The sequence below is a fragment of the Mytilus edulis genome, chromosome 7 (assembly GCF_963676685.1).
Source record: "Mytilus edulis chromosome 7, xbMytEdul2.2, whole genome shotgun sequence".
Taxonomy (NCBI): domain Eukaryota; kingdom Metazoa; phylum Mollusca; class Bivalvia; order Mytilida; family Mytilidae; genus Mytilus; species Mytilus edulis.
The window spans coordinates 34,853,476-34,869,630 of record NC_092350.1 but is presented as its reverse complement, the minus strand read 5'-3'; the positions used below and the strand labels follow the sequence as shown (position 1 = coordinate 34,869,630).

The following is a 16,155-nucleotide window of genomic DNA, read 5'->3' as shown; positions in this document are numbered from 1 at the left end:
GGCTGTTTATGACGTCTTTACACTAAATCCATTGGATGTTGGATGTGTACGGATTCATAGTTTAGTCTTAGATGCATGATTTTTTTTATTAGTTGTTAGTGGCTTTGAACTACCTGTTAGATAACTGCGAGTACTCTCAGATCTGTTTATTGCGTCTTTTTGTGTCGGGATGTATAAGTACCCGGCCACGTCCACTTGTATGTTTGTCCATCTGATGAGTTAAGCCTTTTTCAACTGATTTTTATAGTTCGTTCTTATGTTGTACTGTTATACCACTGTCCAAGGTTAGGGGGAGGGTTGGGATCCCGCTAACATGTTTAATCCCGCCACAATATTTATGTATGTGCCTGTCCCAAGTCAGGAGCCTGTAATTCAGTGGTTGTCGTTTGTTTATGTGTTACATATTTTTTTTTTCGTTCATTTTTTTACATAAATAAGGCCGTTAGTTTTCTCGTTTGAATTGTTTAACATTGTCTTACCTGGGCCTATTATAGCTGACTATGCGGTATGGGCTTTGCTCATTGTTGAAGGCCGTACGGTGACCTATAGTTGTTAATGTCTGTGTCATTTTGGTCTTTTGTGGATAGTTGTCTCATTGGCAATCATACCACATCTTCTTTTTTATACTAATATATTAAGTCCAGTAAACTAACGTATTTATATAGTTGTATACAAGTATTTGGGGGAAAGAACGATGATGAGTTGTAACGGTTTGTGTGCAATCAAATAGCTTGGACTTTTAGCAATATATAAGTTGCATATCAATATTTGCTCAAAGATAGAGAAATTCATGCTGACATTATTAAGTACTAATTAAGTTTTATTATAAACCAAAATCCTGCAAATAGATATAGGAAGATGTGATGTGAGTGCCAATGAGACAACTCTCCATCCAAATAACAATTTATAAAAGTAAACCATCATAGGTCAATGTACGGCCTTCAACACGGAGCCTTGGCTCACACCGAACAACAAGCTAAAAAGGGTCCCAAAAAAACTAGTGTAAAACCGTTCAAACGGGAAAAACAACGGTCTAAATCTTTATTACAACCAGTTATTATCATTATTGACGTCATTATTATAGTATTAATGAATGGGTGTTTTTATAATGGCCCTGTTACATGTTTATGTCCAAGGTCTGTAATAATGGTCGAGGATGTCTGTAATAATGGTCAAGGATGTCTGTAATGGCCCGAGGCAACGTCAAGGGCCATTACAGACATCCGAGGCCATTATTACTGACCGAGGACATCTAACAGGGCCATTATAAAAACATCCATTTCTTAATACATTTAGTAACCAATTGAACAAAAGTGTATTTATTGCTGCCAACTTGATGTACTATCTACTCTTTTAATGACAGTTTAGTTTGAAAAAAAAATAACTTGTACTTCACAATATTAAAGCTTTTAATATACCAAATATCCAAGATAGTTATGTGTTGAAAAACAGGACGAACAGTGATCCCTATATATGGTTCCTCTAATGTTGGTTGCTGGTCACTAAATTAAATAAAATACAACAAAATCTTGTAATTATATTATTTTCAAACCATTGCATTACTCAATACTGTATTTTACAAAATAAAATTATGATGACTTTTTTTTCGAGGCGATCCATTTTGAAAATCGGCGGCCATAATAAATTTATTATATTTGATATTAACACTGTTTTTCTGTAATGGCCCTGTTCTTCCGTAATGGCCCTGTTTTTCTGTAATGGACCTGTATTAATGTCCAGTTTGTCTGTATTAAAACCAGTTAGGGTTTTTAATAAACAGTCATTTGTGGCAATAATGTACTTAGTTGGTTAATAAAAATGTACACAAAACATGAATAATAAAAAGTTTGTGTACTTTTTTTTCTGTAGCAAAGATATTCATATGTCGATATAAATTCTTCGGGATTAAAAAAACATCAAATCCCCTTATGAGTTTTACCAATCACAGTATTTGTCATAGTTTGGAAATCAATTTGGTGAATATAGGGTATTCCAGAGGGTATCCCAGCCCAGGAGTCAGCAATTCTGTGTTGGTATTAATTATCATTGATATGGTCATAACAAAACATTTACTGTTTAAAAATAAGAATGGAAATGGAGAATGTCTAAAACCCGACCAAGAGTAGAAAACCGAGTCCTCAATGCTCCTAAACTTCATACTTCATTTGATCGTTTAACTTTTTTATTGGAGCTTTATTGATGAGTCTTTGGTAGACAAAATGCGCGCCTGGCGTACACAATTTTAATCCTGCTATCTATTTACGATGGGTTTTTTACCAACAAACTCTCATGTAACTAGAAGTCGAACAGACACTTGAATATATTGCCAAACAAACTTTTTTCTTCTTCATATTATAGGTATATAATTATATACTTTGATGTTTTGATACATCAACGGTGTTGTTTATGTAATTGATTCAAACAAAAATAAAATGTGTTGTTATGTTATTGAAATGCCCTCTTTTCCTCATTCTCATTGGTTCAGAGGTTAATTACCAGGAAGCTACGACTGGCAACATAATTTACGAAGACGGAAGCGCAATGTTTAGTTAGTCCAGCAATGAAACGAGTTAAAACAACCTGTTAATCAAAATCGATAAACACAAAATTATATTTGGTATCAATTTATTATTATTCATAATTTGACAAAGAACATGTAGACCAATATGAAATAAGTATTTTTTTAAAACATCGACAATGACAATTTACATTATTAGTCGGTCAGTATTGATATGTGGTTAGTTTGTAAATAGTCCTATTATCATACTTTTGTGATAACATACGATGTAAACAAAATCGTTACCAGGCAATAGCGGAATGTCACAAGTCATTAAAATTTGGAACCTGAAGTCTAAGGGTGCTTTAGTTCGAATTATTCAGATCTTTTTCTAAAAGGTTTAATACTACTTATTTGTGAAATGCAAATAATACCAATAAAACTGGCAAAACTGACAAAAACAAAGCATAAATAAATTAGCCTAGTATACTTAGTGTTTACAATTTATCGTGTTTTCTTATTCACATCTTAATAATCCCATCCATTCGGAATTAGTTGTTCCATGCATATCTTGGGTATACTTTTCAATATTATCATTACTTATTCTACATGTTTAGTAAAAAAGAGACATACAAAATTACATTGTTGAAATGCATGCTGTCTTCTATGTGTATTTGTGGTTGGCATGTTGTCCATTTAAATTGGTACTTACGAACAATAGTACATTAGAATGCTCTTCGTTGTTATTAAGTGCTCGTTATAATACATTCAAAAAGTCAAAGCTCCTTCTGAAATGCACATAATAAGCATGACCAATGTATGATTGACATTTTTGCTATAAAATAACATATAACAGCAGTATTCTAATAACTGGTCCTCAACATAAACCATTAATTTAACATCTGTCAATTTCTGGAAAGCCAAAACTCTCAATAAGTGGTGCATCTTGATTCAATATTAACCTAGGTACATTTAGTTAATTAAATTGATAAATTTCTTTTTATTTCAAACAATTTCAACAATGTACAATAAATCTTTTTGAAAAAAAAAACCCAACTTTGTGTGATACAAAACAGCAAGTATGATTTATTATGTATGATATTGATGAGAATAACATTGATGATGGTAAAGAACCATACATATAATTGCGTCCAAACTTATATAATAAACGTCATAATTAAAGAAAAATATACATTGTTTTCTTAATTCTCAATTGTGGCGATATTATTGAGGTTTACACTGCCTTTCATGTCATTTAATAATATTTTGGTATTTTAATGTAAATTCAATACAGAGATTGGTAGATGAACAGTTTAATAATATATAAGGGAATTTTGAATACTACATAAATCTTCCGAAATCAAGTATGATTACTAAAATAAGAACTACCGCTAATATGAAGGAGCAATGCTATTTCTTTTCTAAACTTTTTATCTAGTATTCCATATGCAAATGGGTTCACCACATGATTAAGCAAATACAAAAATCGGAATGTAAACAGTATTCCTCTAATCTTCGAAGTAGAATACGGTATAGGTCCGAACATCGCTTCATATAATTTAAAGGCAGATGTTGGAATATAGCTTAGAAAGAATACAATAACAACTGTAAAAGCAATTTTTGTTATCTTATATGAAGACGTATAATTTTGTGCTATATTGTCAGATTTGTTCATCTCAGAGAATACAGTACTTACAGTTATGTGTCTGAATTGATTCCGAAAACGGTTGTGAGCGATAATGTTCTTACCAATCAGTATATAAATTATGCTCAGAGTGATTATAGTAACTAACGGTATTAAAAATATAAACGAGTTGTATGACAGTGATATCCACGTGTTCACATAATTTTCTGCAAGCAGACAATATTGCTCAGTCACATTTGTATCACTGGTATGAAATTGTGATCCTCGAATTAGTAAGTTTGGAAGTGAAAACACAACAGCAAGACCAAATACAACACAAACACGTGTAACTGCATTTTTGGGGTACCACTGTGGCTGGAATGGCTTACATATCCTATTGTATCTATCTACCGAAAGAGGAATTAACATCAAAACTGAACTTATAACGAAAGTATACGTCAAAAAGTAGGAAAGTTTGCAGACGGTTTCAATTTCAAAAATACCGTTATTGTTAATTTCAATGATTTCCGATGGTAGTGTTATAATGCATACTAACATGTCCGCCATAGCTAATCCAACAAAAAATGTTCCATTTGTTGTGTGTTTACTTTTAAAGCCATATATCAATATTACCAAAATATTTCCAACACATTCAATTAAACCTATACAGCCTAATGTAATTGTGACACCAAAAATCTCTTTCGGATAATCAGTTTCCACTGCAATTCCCCCATTCTGATCGGTCACATTGGCAATATGATTAGCAGTTCCATTTTGGTTCACGGAAGAATTTACGTGTAATAGCACCGAGTTACTGAAAAGCATTTTCAAAATTCAATTATAAGTGAGACTCAAATGCCTTCCTATACTTTTAAATAAGGATATACAGAAACAACCCGTCTTTAGATACAGTTATATGTATCTTAAGTAAATATGTTCTCCATAACGTCAACTGTGATTTTAACTACAAAAATAAATTGTCAGTATATATATTCTAGTATCAAATATTGAAAACTATTGTATTTACACTAATATGATTTTTAAATAACTTTACATGAATAATCAATTACATTTCTATATTCACAAAACAGTTACTTAATATCAATATATTGTTTCGAAAACACTGCGTTTTGAACAAGTGGTGCACTTGATGTAAAGGTTGATGTATTGATGTGAAATTGTAGAGTTTCCCAGAATAACTGTAAATACAGGATCATTGTTTTCGTAACATAAGCAGCTCGTTAATTTAGACATTTAATTTCCGATTTTTAATATCACCGTTTCAATCTAATTTATTATAAAAAAAATATGACATCTATTTTGTAACCAGTTCCTTGTTTTTCACACAGACTTAATTAATTGGACATTTGGTCCTACAACATTTAAAAGAGCTAACCAACTGTGGTATTCACTAATATTTCAACTTTTGCTGAACCTCCGAGTAGTTTCGTATAAACAAAAATAATGACCCTCGAGGTTATTTTACTGTCAATTAGCACAAACGTTAGTAAAGTTAGACTTCCTTTAATTTTAGAAATTATTTACAAAAAAATAGGGTTCGAATAATTTTGAAAAAAAAACCAACTTTGGTAGTCTGTCAACTAATAATCTTATGGCAAATGAATGACGTACTACTTTTGTTGTTAATACTTATTATATTGTCCAGTTTGTGTGCTTGTCAAAATTAATGTCAACTTGAAGAACAAACAAACTATTTTTCTTTTACATGTCATCTTTGTTCATATAAAGAAGTATAATTGTTTTAAATATACAATGTCACACATATTGGTAGTGGTATTTGATTGTCTTTAGTTAAATATTGGTGCATTTTAATTCCGTAAATTTTCCTGCTGACGTCAAATTAGATAAGACAAATTTTATTATTTTTATTCTATATGTACAAATAAACAAAGAAGTAAAAAAAAATGGAATACCGAACTCCAATGAAAAGTCCAAACGGAAAGTCCATTATCAATGGCAATACCAAAAGCACAAACGCATTTAGAGAGACAAAAGATACCAATGGGACATTCAAACACTTTAGTCGAAACAATTATACTTCTTTATTAAACAAACATGACATCTCAAGTCGAAAATAAACTGACAACGTCATACGAATGAAAAACGAATGTCACTTTAAATTTCTGACTAGGAACAGGCATTTCTATATAGAAACTGGTGGATTAAACCTGTTTCTAGAGCAAGGACATCCTATCATTTGTATCCCAGTCGACATATATAAAAATACATATACTGACAGCAATGTGCAAGTAATTCAAAAAGATATAATAAGTAAACATGTCAAAAAGTGAGGTACAGCAGTCAATATTGTGTTATTATCATAATCATTAAAACAACAACTTTGTCAACAATGAAAGACCGAAAATGTCAAGATCTTTTTCAGTTATTTAATACGTGTTCAGTATCCTGATCCCCACAGGCTATCTAGTTCAGTTCAGTACTGACTCAAATAATTAAGAAAAAAAAGCCTTGCATTCGATTCTGTAGCGTCAAGAACGTTTTCGTACAAATCAGTACATCGATAAAATAGTTGTTTGGGATTTTTCAGTAGTGTTCGGTGTTCGATTTTGACATAAAATAGTTTGTGTGCAGAATTATAATGCTTGTCTCACTCCATTCGCACTATTATGAATATAATTGTATAATTTCCTGGAGGTCTGTGTATATTGGTGGAGGAAGTGCCATGAGAAAACCACCAAACCTTCTATAGGGAAACTGAGTATTTTTAACCTTCCTTTTGTGGTCATAAACCTTGTGATTAAATTTTATAGATTTCTATTTACCTATACTAAAGTTATGGTGCGAAAACAAAGAAAAATGCTTATTTGGGCCCCTTTTTGGCCCATAATTCCTGGACTGTTAGGACCTAAACTCTCAAAATCAATCCCAACTTTTCTTTTGTGGTCACAAATTAAACCTTGTGTAAAAATTTCATACTTAAACTAAAGTTATAGTGCGAAAACCAAGAAAATGCTTATTTGGGCCCTTTTTGGCCCCTTATTCCTAAACTGTTGTGACCAACACTCCAAAAATCAATCCCAACCTTCCTTTTGACACACACACACACACACACACACACACAAAACAAGATATAATGTTATCGGAATCTTGAACTTATGAGATATATGTAGAACGACGCATAGTAAGGAATAATTCATAATTGATACAATTATTTTGCTTGATAATTTTGATTTGATAATCTTGCCGGTAATAGCATAATTATTTTACCGGGATTAGCACAATTCCAACTTAGCAATGTATTCTATTTGTCTATCTCGGAGATCCTGAATTTTAATTGCGGGATAGTAGTACAACAAAGGGGTTATTAATGATATGTTAATAGCTACATGTATATTTCAAGAGGATTCCATTATACTGGACTTCTGATATTAGCGATCAACAATTGACTTATTTTTTTTTTTAAGTCACCACCAACTTAAAATGTGTTCAATTTGCCCGTCCGTCTATCCGTCCGTCCATCACACTTAAGTTTCAGTTTAGAAATGCTTTGACCAAATGATTCTATTATTGGTTTGTTAATTTTATGTTACAGGTCAATTTTGTGATTTATGCTGGAATAACATCTTAGACGGGTGTGTGCCATAAGAAATTAAGAACTTTCTTACAATTGTTAGGGCCATATCTATCTTGCCTTGCCATAAGCCAGGTTGGCCCAGTTATTGTTAACCCATGAAGTTCATCATCTGCTAACTTCCAAAAATTGATAATCAGATGATGAACTCGGAACAGAGTCCGACCAAATGCAATTATCTTTTTAAGTATCTACTTGTATGCAACATTTTAAAAAATCAATATACCCCCAACCCCTCTCCCCCCTCCAACCCCAATGTTACATTATATATTACATTTATTGAACAATCTGAAGGAAGAAAACCCAGACAAGACTGTGAGTGAAGCAAAGAATGAAGCCATATTCCAATTTGAAAATAAACACCCTCTATTTATGTATTTTTTTACATAAATTTCTATTTTTGCAGTTTTTAAGTGGATGTTGCTATGGATAATATGTGTTTCCGTGGTAACAATTGAAGTCAACAACACTTGACGATAGTAATTTAAAGTTTGCGTTGGCTTTTATGTATTTTCTTATTGGTTATAAAACAATTCAGGACATTTAAGCTCTAAAACTGCAATATTTTGCAAATAAAAACTCTGTTTCCAAGGAAAAAATCGGTTGCTATGGTGATAAAACTAAAAAAAATCCCACGCATTTTTCTATTTAATTTGGTAAAGTAGTATCCAAACTTCATTACTACAGTGCTAACTATTCTGTACACATTTGCACTTTTTTAAAAACACTTGAGAAAATTTGATAATTTCGAAAAAATCCCAATTTCATAAATGTTGAAAATAGTATGCATTTTTTCGCAAAATTTTTCAAAAATATACAAACTTGTTTGACATGCAATCTTCACTAAAATGAAACTTAAACCAAGTTGTATAAATGTTACATATGAACATAAATGAAAAATGCATGATTCTATTCATAATCAGGCTCTAAAATGTGGTGATTTAGCTGATTTTTGAATGATTTTACAATGCTTAACAACCCAAAAATAGTGTGTCCGTTACCATGGCAACCACTCATATTTTCACACTCAAAATTATTTTTTGAGCAGTATTCATTTATTGCTTCTATTAGTCCAATTATAGATAAAATCTGGAACCCCCCATATATCATATGTATATGGCACTCTGCCTGGTTCTTATAAAGAGCTGTACTTAATACCTTAGGCTGGTTTAAATATTCAAACAGAAAGAGACACATTTGCCGCTTTTATATAAATATGTGACTTTTTTTTACCTTAAAACAGAATTTCGTATGCACTTTCTAGTATTTCATATGTCACAATGCTTATGTTACCGGTAATTTGTCACGGTATGCACCAATTGTGCGGGCACCTGTTCAGTAATATAATGTCATCCTAAAAAAACCAACTTGATACTTTTGTATAAAGATATAACTTGACTTCTGATTATACAAATAAAATGCTGAAACAGCAATTTATTTACTTTTTCCACAAAAACCATGTTAAATTAAATACTATGACACTTATTTATATTTATACTGCACTCGTTCTATTTGAGCAGTCAAAATGCGTTGACTGTATATTTCTATGTCATATACAGTCACTGACCCGATATCACTTTTCCTCATGAATATTTAAATAGAAGTTGCCGAAATAATATTTAATTATTCATACGACCTCTTCAACCTGTTCTTGTTTCCAATGCATACAACGATGCGTGGAACGACTCAACCTAGTTTCTTTTGCAATTATTGGAAAAACATATATCATTTGTTAATATTTTTTGTTTGCAACCTATTAATCATTATGTTTTATGCTTATGGTTGATATTTTAGTCCATACTCAAACGATTTCACCATCGAGTGTGAATTTCAGCAAGTAAAAATGTACATTTCATTGTGTTGTTAATTCCACCTTATGTAATAATGCTGTATTTTGATTGGATAAGAACCATGGTATTTTTCACCAATTTCTATATATTGATATTTTCTTTTCTCTGCCGGGGTATTTGCCATTAGGGAATTCCATATGCCGGGGTATTTGCTAGCAAATACCATGGCAGATGGGTAATACCCTAGCAAATACCATGGCAGATGGGGAATACCATGTCTAAAAATAACGCAATGAATTATCTCTATTCTAATATGACAAATTCATGGTTCCAGATGAAATATTTAGGATAAAAAGCATCATTATTGAATTTGGATCGAATGACGTAAAAATTCCGGGAATGACGTCATAAATAAAACTCAACGGAAACGAATTGTCAACCGGTCACATAAAACTGAAATCCACTTGTATTACGCTTCACTGAAACTGATTAACAAAGTGTAGTAGTCAGCCGAGAACCAGCTTATTATCATAACAAGAGGCTGTCACAACGACAGCAAACCGGATTTATTAATATTTATTTGTGTCCTAGCAAAATCACAAGAACCATTACTGATGAATGGTGAAAGTGAAAATCGTCAATATCAAATTTGACCTCCATTTTGTCATCAGTATCAACATCTTAAAATTTGAAAAGCTTAGATTGAATGGTTCATGAGTAAATGCAACAACGTGAATGGAAACGCCATTTCACAATCTTTCAAGAACCAAAACTCCTGAACGGTAAAAGTCAAAATCGTCATTATTGAACTTGACCTCTAATTTGCCATCAGTAACAACTTATAAAAATTTCAAAAGCTTTGGTTGAATGGTTCATGAGAAAATGCACGGACACGACTGGAAACACCATTTTTCAATCTTTCAAGAACCATAACTCCTGAACGGTAAAAGTCAAAATCGTCATTATTGAACTGGACCTCCATTATGTCATCAGTAACAACATCATTAAAATTTGGGAAGCTTAGGTAGAACAGTTAATGCATAAATGCACGGACACGACTGGAAACTCCATTTTTCAATCTTTCAAGAACCATAACTCCTGAACAGTAAAAGTCAAAATCGCCATTATTGAACTTGACCATCATTTAGTTGTCAGTAACAACATATTAAAATTTTAAAAGCTTTGGTTGAACGGTTCATGAGTTAAGCACGGACAACATTTGATTGCCGCCCGCCCGCCCGCCCGCCCGCCCGCCCGCCGTACATCCCCAAATCAATAACCGACATTTTTGTCACAAAAATCCGGTTAAAAAGGGAGATTTATATACAGTCAGTGACTGATCATAAAAAATGGTAAGAAATGAGTATACGGTCAATGCAATTTGACTGCGCAAATAGCACAGCTGCAGTGTATACACAAATTATACATTCAAGTCGAGATTTCATATATGATACCGGATTATAATAAACTTTCTGAGGTGGAACATTCGGTGGAATTAAACAATTATAGCATGCTTACAAGGGGTATTGGCCAAAAATACCGGTTTCGAGGTAATCAAATTTCCCTCGCCTAACGGCTCTGGAAATTTGTACCTCTCAACCGATATTTTTGGCAAATACCCCTTGTAAGCATGATATATGTGTATATAATTCCACCTAATGTAATAATGCTGTATTTTGATTGGATAAGAACCATGGTATTTTTCACCAATTTCTATATATTGAGATTTTCTTTTCTCTGCCGGGGTATTTGCCATTAGGGACTTCCATATGCTGGGGTATTTGCTAGCAAATACCACGGCAAATGGGAAATACCCTACCAAATACCATAGCAGATGGGAAATACCCTAGCAAATACCATGGCAGATGGGGAATACCATGTCTAAAAATAACGCAATGAATTATCTCTATTCTAATATGACAAATTCATGGTTCCAGATGAAATATTTAGGATAAAAAGCATCATTATTGAATTTGGATCGAATGACGTAAAAATTCCGGGAATGACGTCATAAATAAAACTCAACGGAAACGAATTGTCAACCGGTCACATAAAACTGGAATCCACTTGTATTACCTTCACTGAAACTGATTAACAAAGTGTAGTAGTCAGCCGAGAACCAGCTTATTATCATAACAAGAGGCTGTCACAACGACAGCAAACCGGATTTATTAATATTTATTTGTGTCCTAGCAAAATCACAAGAACCATTACTGATGAATGGTGAAAGTGAAAATCGTCAATATCAAATTTGACCTCCATTTTGTCATCAGTATCAACATCTTAAAATTTGAAAAGCTTAGATTGAATGGTTCATGAGTAAATGCAACAACGTGAATGGAAACGCCATTTCACAATCTTTCAAGAACCATAACTCCTGAACGGTAAAAGTCAAAATCGTCATATAGTTATATTTACGGACACGACTGGAAACACCATTTTTCAATCTTTCAAGAACCATAACTCCTGAACGGTAAAAATCAAAATCGTCATTATTGAACTTGACCTTCATTTTGTTGTCAGTGAAGGTTCATGAGTATTTACACGGACAACATTTGGTTGCCGCCCGACCGACTGCCGTACATCCCCAAATCAATAACCGACCATTTTTGTCACAAAAGTCCAGTTAATAAAAACTGGCATTTAAACCTAAAGTGGTGCACATCCTGCTCCAATAGTGTCAGATTACAAAAGCTCATAGCATTGTTTTAAAATTATGTAAAGTAAAGATTGTCCTTTTCAAAACAAATTGCAATTACCTAAATCTTCATGATATTTCAGAGATTAAATGAAAACAAACATTTTATATTTACATTTTATTATACACAGCCTCGCATTTCCCCGTTTCTAAGCCTCATCCTTATATCGTCGATATGTCAAGTCAATGCACTATTATTGTCTATATATTAGTCTAGGTCCAACAGGCCTTGTCAATAATGTTACCCCATTGAGCTGTCTAGTGGTAGATCCAGTGGGAGGGTTCCCAGGGATTAGAACCCCATTTTTATGATCATTATTTCTACTTTTGAAGTTGGGCATATGGTTGAAACACCTCTTTGATATTGCTTGATTCGCCCCTGCTGTCAATGATTATTTTGATGCCATGGCTAAAAATCATAGCGAAAATATTTTCGAAAGCTATCGGGGTCTTTCACCATTCTTATCTTTACATATAAACTACTCCTGAAATCGATATAGTATATTACTATACAAATCCTTGGTTATTGCTATTTCCATACAAATATTTTAGCAGTAAATATTCATGATTTTTTGTCTATTTATGAGAACCGCATGTTAACAAAAACATGTATCTACATTCCAGTTGCCAAATATGTCGCTTTATTTCGCGTTTTTTTAAAGTATAATTCCTATCTAATCAAAGGGAAGGAAATCAATCCTCATGTGATTTTTTTACACAAGTACAACGATTTTATCGATGAACTGACTCGTACTAAAATGCACTTAATGATACTGGATTTAACGCTAGGCGTTTTTTTCTTAATTACATGAACCAGACTGAGTACTGACTGATACGTAGTCGATCGCGATAGTTGGTGTACTGAACATGTACTGAACATTAAGACATCATATTGCATGTATATTTCATATATCATATGTTAACGGATACGTTCATTAAGATTATGACAATTGTTCAGAAATATTCTTTAATCAGTATGATAACAGAGCAAACAGTCTATTGATTGTGTTTCCGTTTCCATTAGACGAGTTACTTTTCTATTGTTCTCATTTCTTCAGTTTTAACACTGTAGGTGATAGGTACATACGTTATGATAGTGTCACTTCAATTTGTATAACCAAGCACCTGCTAACTTTTGAATTAATGTACGTCGTGATTGTTTGTGTGGTATCTTCCGCCCCTTGTTATTCCAAAGTAAGGATAAACAAAATATCAGGTCACGTTAAAACTTAGACCAATATCAACAAAATAAAATGGACGGTCAATATAACACCCATAATGACACTTCCGTTTCATACTTTAATGATAGGGAATATCTAAATGCAATTTGTAATGACAATGTTTAGCAAACATGCTACACCTATTTTACGATATTTCAACATCAATTAATCTTAAGTAAACGTTTAGTTGTTACAATAGTTGAAGATCATTTCATATTTCAATAGGTTTCAATTTTAAATCCCTTATGAGAATCGTCATGTTATACCGATAGTTTGTTACAATAATCATGATGATAGGAATAATTACAGACTTGCAGAACAATAGATGAATGTGTTCCCCTAGTGAATAAAACGTGGATGCTGATGTAACTATATTTATTAAGTTTAAGGAAAACCATGAAGCGCAGTTGTTCAACTTCGTCTTTATAAATTGAATTTAAACGGTTATTTCTGTGACGTTGTGCATCAAAAGTTAAAGATTAAAAATTGAGACAGCTTAAAACGTTTAGTTGCAACAAAAGACTTTGTGGTAGGGAAATATAACTATATTTGTAAGTACAAGAATGGAAAAAAATATGTCTACAACTCAAAATAATAGCGTGTCGTTAGATATTGACATCGACACAGAGACGTTTATTTTACCAGTTTCTTTCATAGCAATTGTGACTATGTTCGGCTTTTTGGGGAATTTACTTGTGCTTATAATTTTCGGAAGAAAAAAAACGAAACGAACGCACACGATTTTCATACTAGGATTAGCTGTGTCAGACTTTTTGGTTTGCTCTATAACACTACCATTTGAAATCTACGAAACTATGAACACGTTCACCTTCGTGTCAGCAGCGATGTGTAAAATATTTCGTACATATAATTATTTTGTAGTAAGCTGGTCAACATTTATTTTGATTTTTCTTTCCGTTGATCGATACCGGAGAGTCTGTCAACCACTAAAAGGTCAATTGAACTCAAAAACCGCGTACGTTCTTATTTTTACAGCATTGATGATTTCACTTAGTATATCCTGGCCACAAATGTTTCTACAGGGCATTACAAAAACCCTCTTGGATAATAAAATACGTCATCAGTGTACCGTGTCTGAGGAATATGTTGGCATGACTTATGCTGTGTTTTACTTTTATCTAATAATGGCAATAGCTATTATCAACATTATGACTATCACAGTACTTTATACCTTGATAGGCCGAAAGATAGTGCTACACATGCGCTACCGGAATCGATTTCATGCACCAAAAAAAGTCCAAAGCATGAATAGTCAAAATTCGAAAGATTTGGAATTGAGGTTTTCAATTGTTGAACAATCCAGTGCTTTTACTTCTGACGGACGATACTCAACACCGGTAATTCGAGATGAATCATTTACATACCGAATTACAAAAATTGCATTCGCCATTGGAATTTCTTTTGTCATAAGCTATGTGCCTTCTGTTGTTCTTAGCCTCACTGAAGCAACACTTGGAAAGGATTACACTAAGAATTTGGGCTCAACCTCAATAGCATTTGTTATTCTTGCGGAAAAATCCTTCGCTATTAACCATGTTGTAAATCCTTTTATTTATGGGTTCCTTGATATAGCCTTTAGAAACAAATGTAAAATATTGTTTAAATCGGCTACTGAACTGTTTAATTATAGAAAAAATCACTATAGAGATCGAAACTCTCAATAACATGTTCTGTTATTTAAAAAAAATTAGGTACTATGGTACAAAACGTATGAATCTTTCTATATTTGCCTATTGACAATTATGAATTAGGACAAAGTAATAAAAATGATGCGTGATGGTGATCGAGTTGATAATTACCAATTGTGCTTAAAAGTATGATATTCAATATGTTAGCTTTAGGCTTTCATAGAAAATTGTAATAGTAATACTTCTGTAATAGATTATGACTATATCTATGTATTTTAGTGGCGGACGCTCTTTCAAATACAATAAGAAATTAAAAAAAAGTACAAAATGTCTTCAAAAGATTGTTCTCATGTTACATGTATGTCAGCATTTATAATAAATCTAAAACTAATCATCATTTCATAACTTATTTGATGTTGTTCATTCGGTATATGAAATACTTTTTTTGTTTTATTTTCTACGATTTATTTGTCAATTATTTGATGATAAATAATGGTACTTACATTAAAAGAGGGACGAAAGATACCAGAGGGGCAGTCAAACTCATAGATCGAAAATAAACTGACAACGCATGGCTAAAAATGAAAAAGACAAACAGACAAATAATAGTACACATGACACAACATAGAAAACTAAAGACTAAGCAACACGAGCCCACCAAAAAGCGGGGACGATAGCAGGCGCTCCGGAAGGGTTAGCAGATTCTGCTCCACTTGTGGCACCCGTCGTGTTACTCATGTTATTACAAAGCCGGTATGTCACATTCATTAAACGTGACTATTGAACAGCATTAAACTTGGTACATTTGACAGTATTGGAAATTTCTTGAAATATAAATAAACAGAAGTGTGTTCAATAGCCAAGCCTGTTAGTGTTGTTTGTGTTCAATAGCCAAGCCTGTTAGTGTTGTTTGTGTTCAATAGCCAAGCCTGTTAGTGTTGTTTGTGTTCAATAGCCAAGCCTGTTAGTGTTGTTTATGTTCAATAGCCAAGCCTGTTAGTGTTGTTTGTGTTCAATAGCCAAGCCTGTTAGTGTTGTTTATGTTCAATAGCCAAGCCTGTAAG

General features: G+C 32.8%; 1 protein-coding gene across 1 annotated transcript; it reads left to right on the top strand.

Annotated features, from left to right (window-relative positions):
* Positions 1–13,857: 13,857 nt before the first annotated feature.
* LOC139482859 (cholecystokinin receptor type A-like) lies at positions 13,858–15,198 on the top strand. The gene has a single exon (XM_071266898.1). It carries the CDS (start codon positions 14,006–14,008, stop codon positions 15,125–15,127), a length of 1,122 nt encoding a protein of 373 aa, XP_071122999.1. The 5' UTR covers positions 13,858–14,005; the 3' UTR covers positions 15,128–15,198.
* The last annotated feature ends 957 nt before the right edge of the window (positions 15,199–16,155 follow it).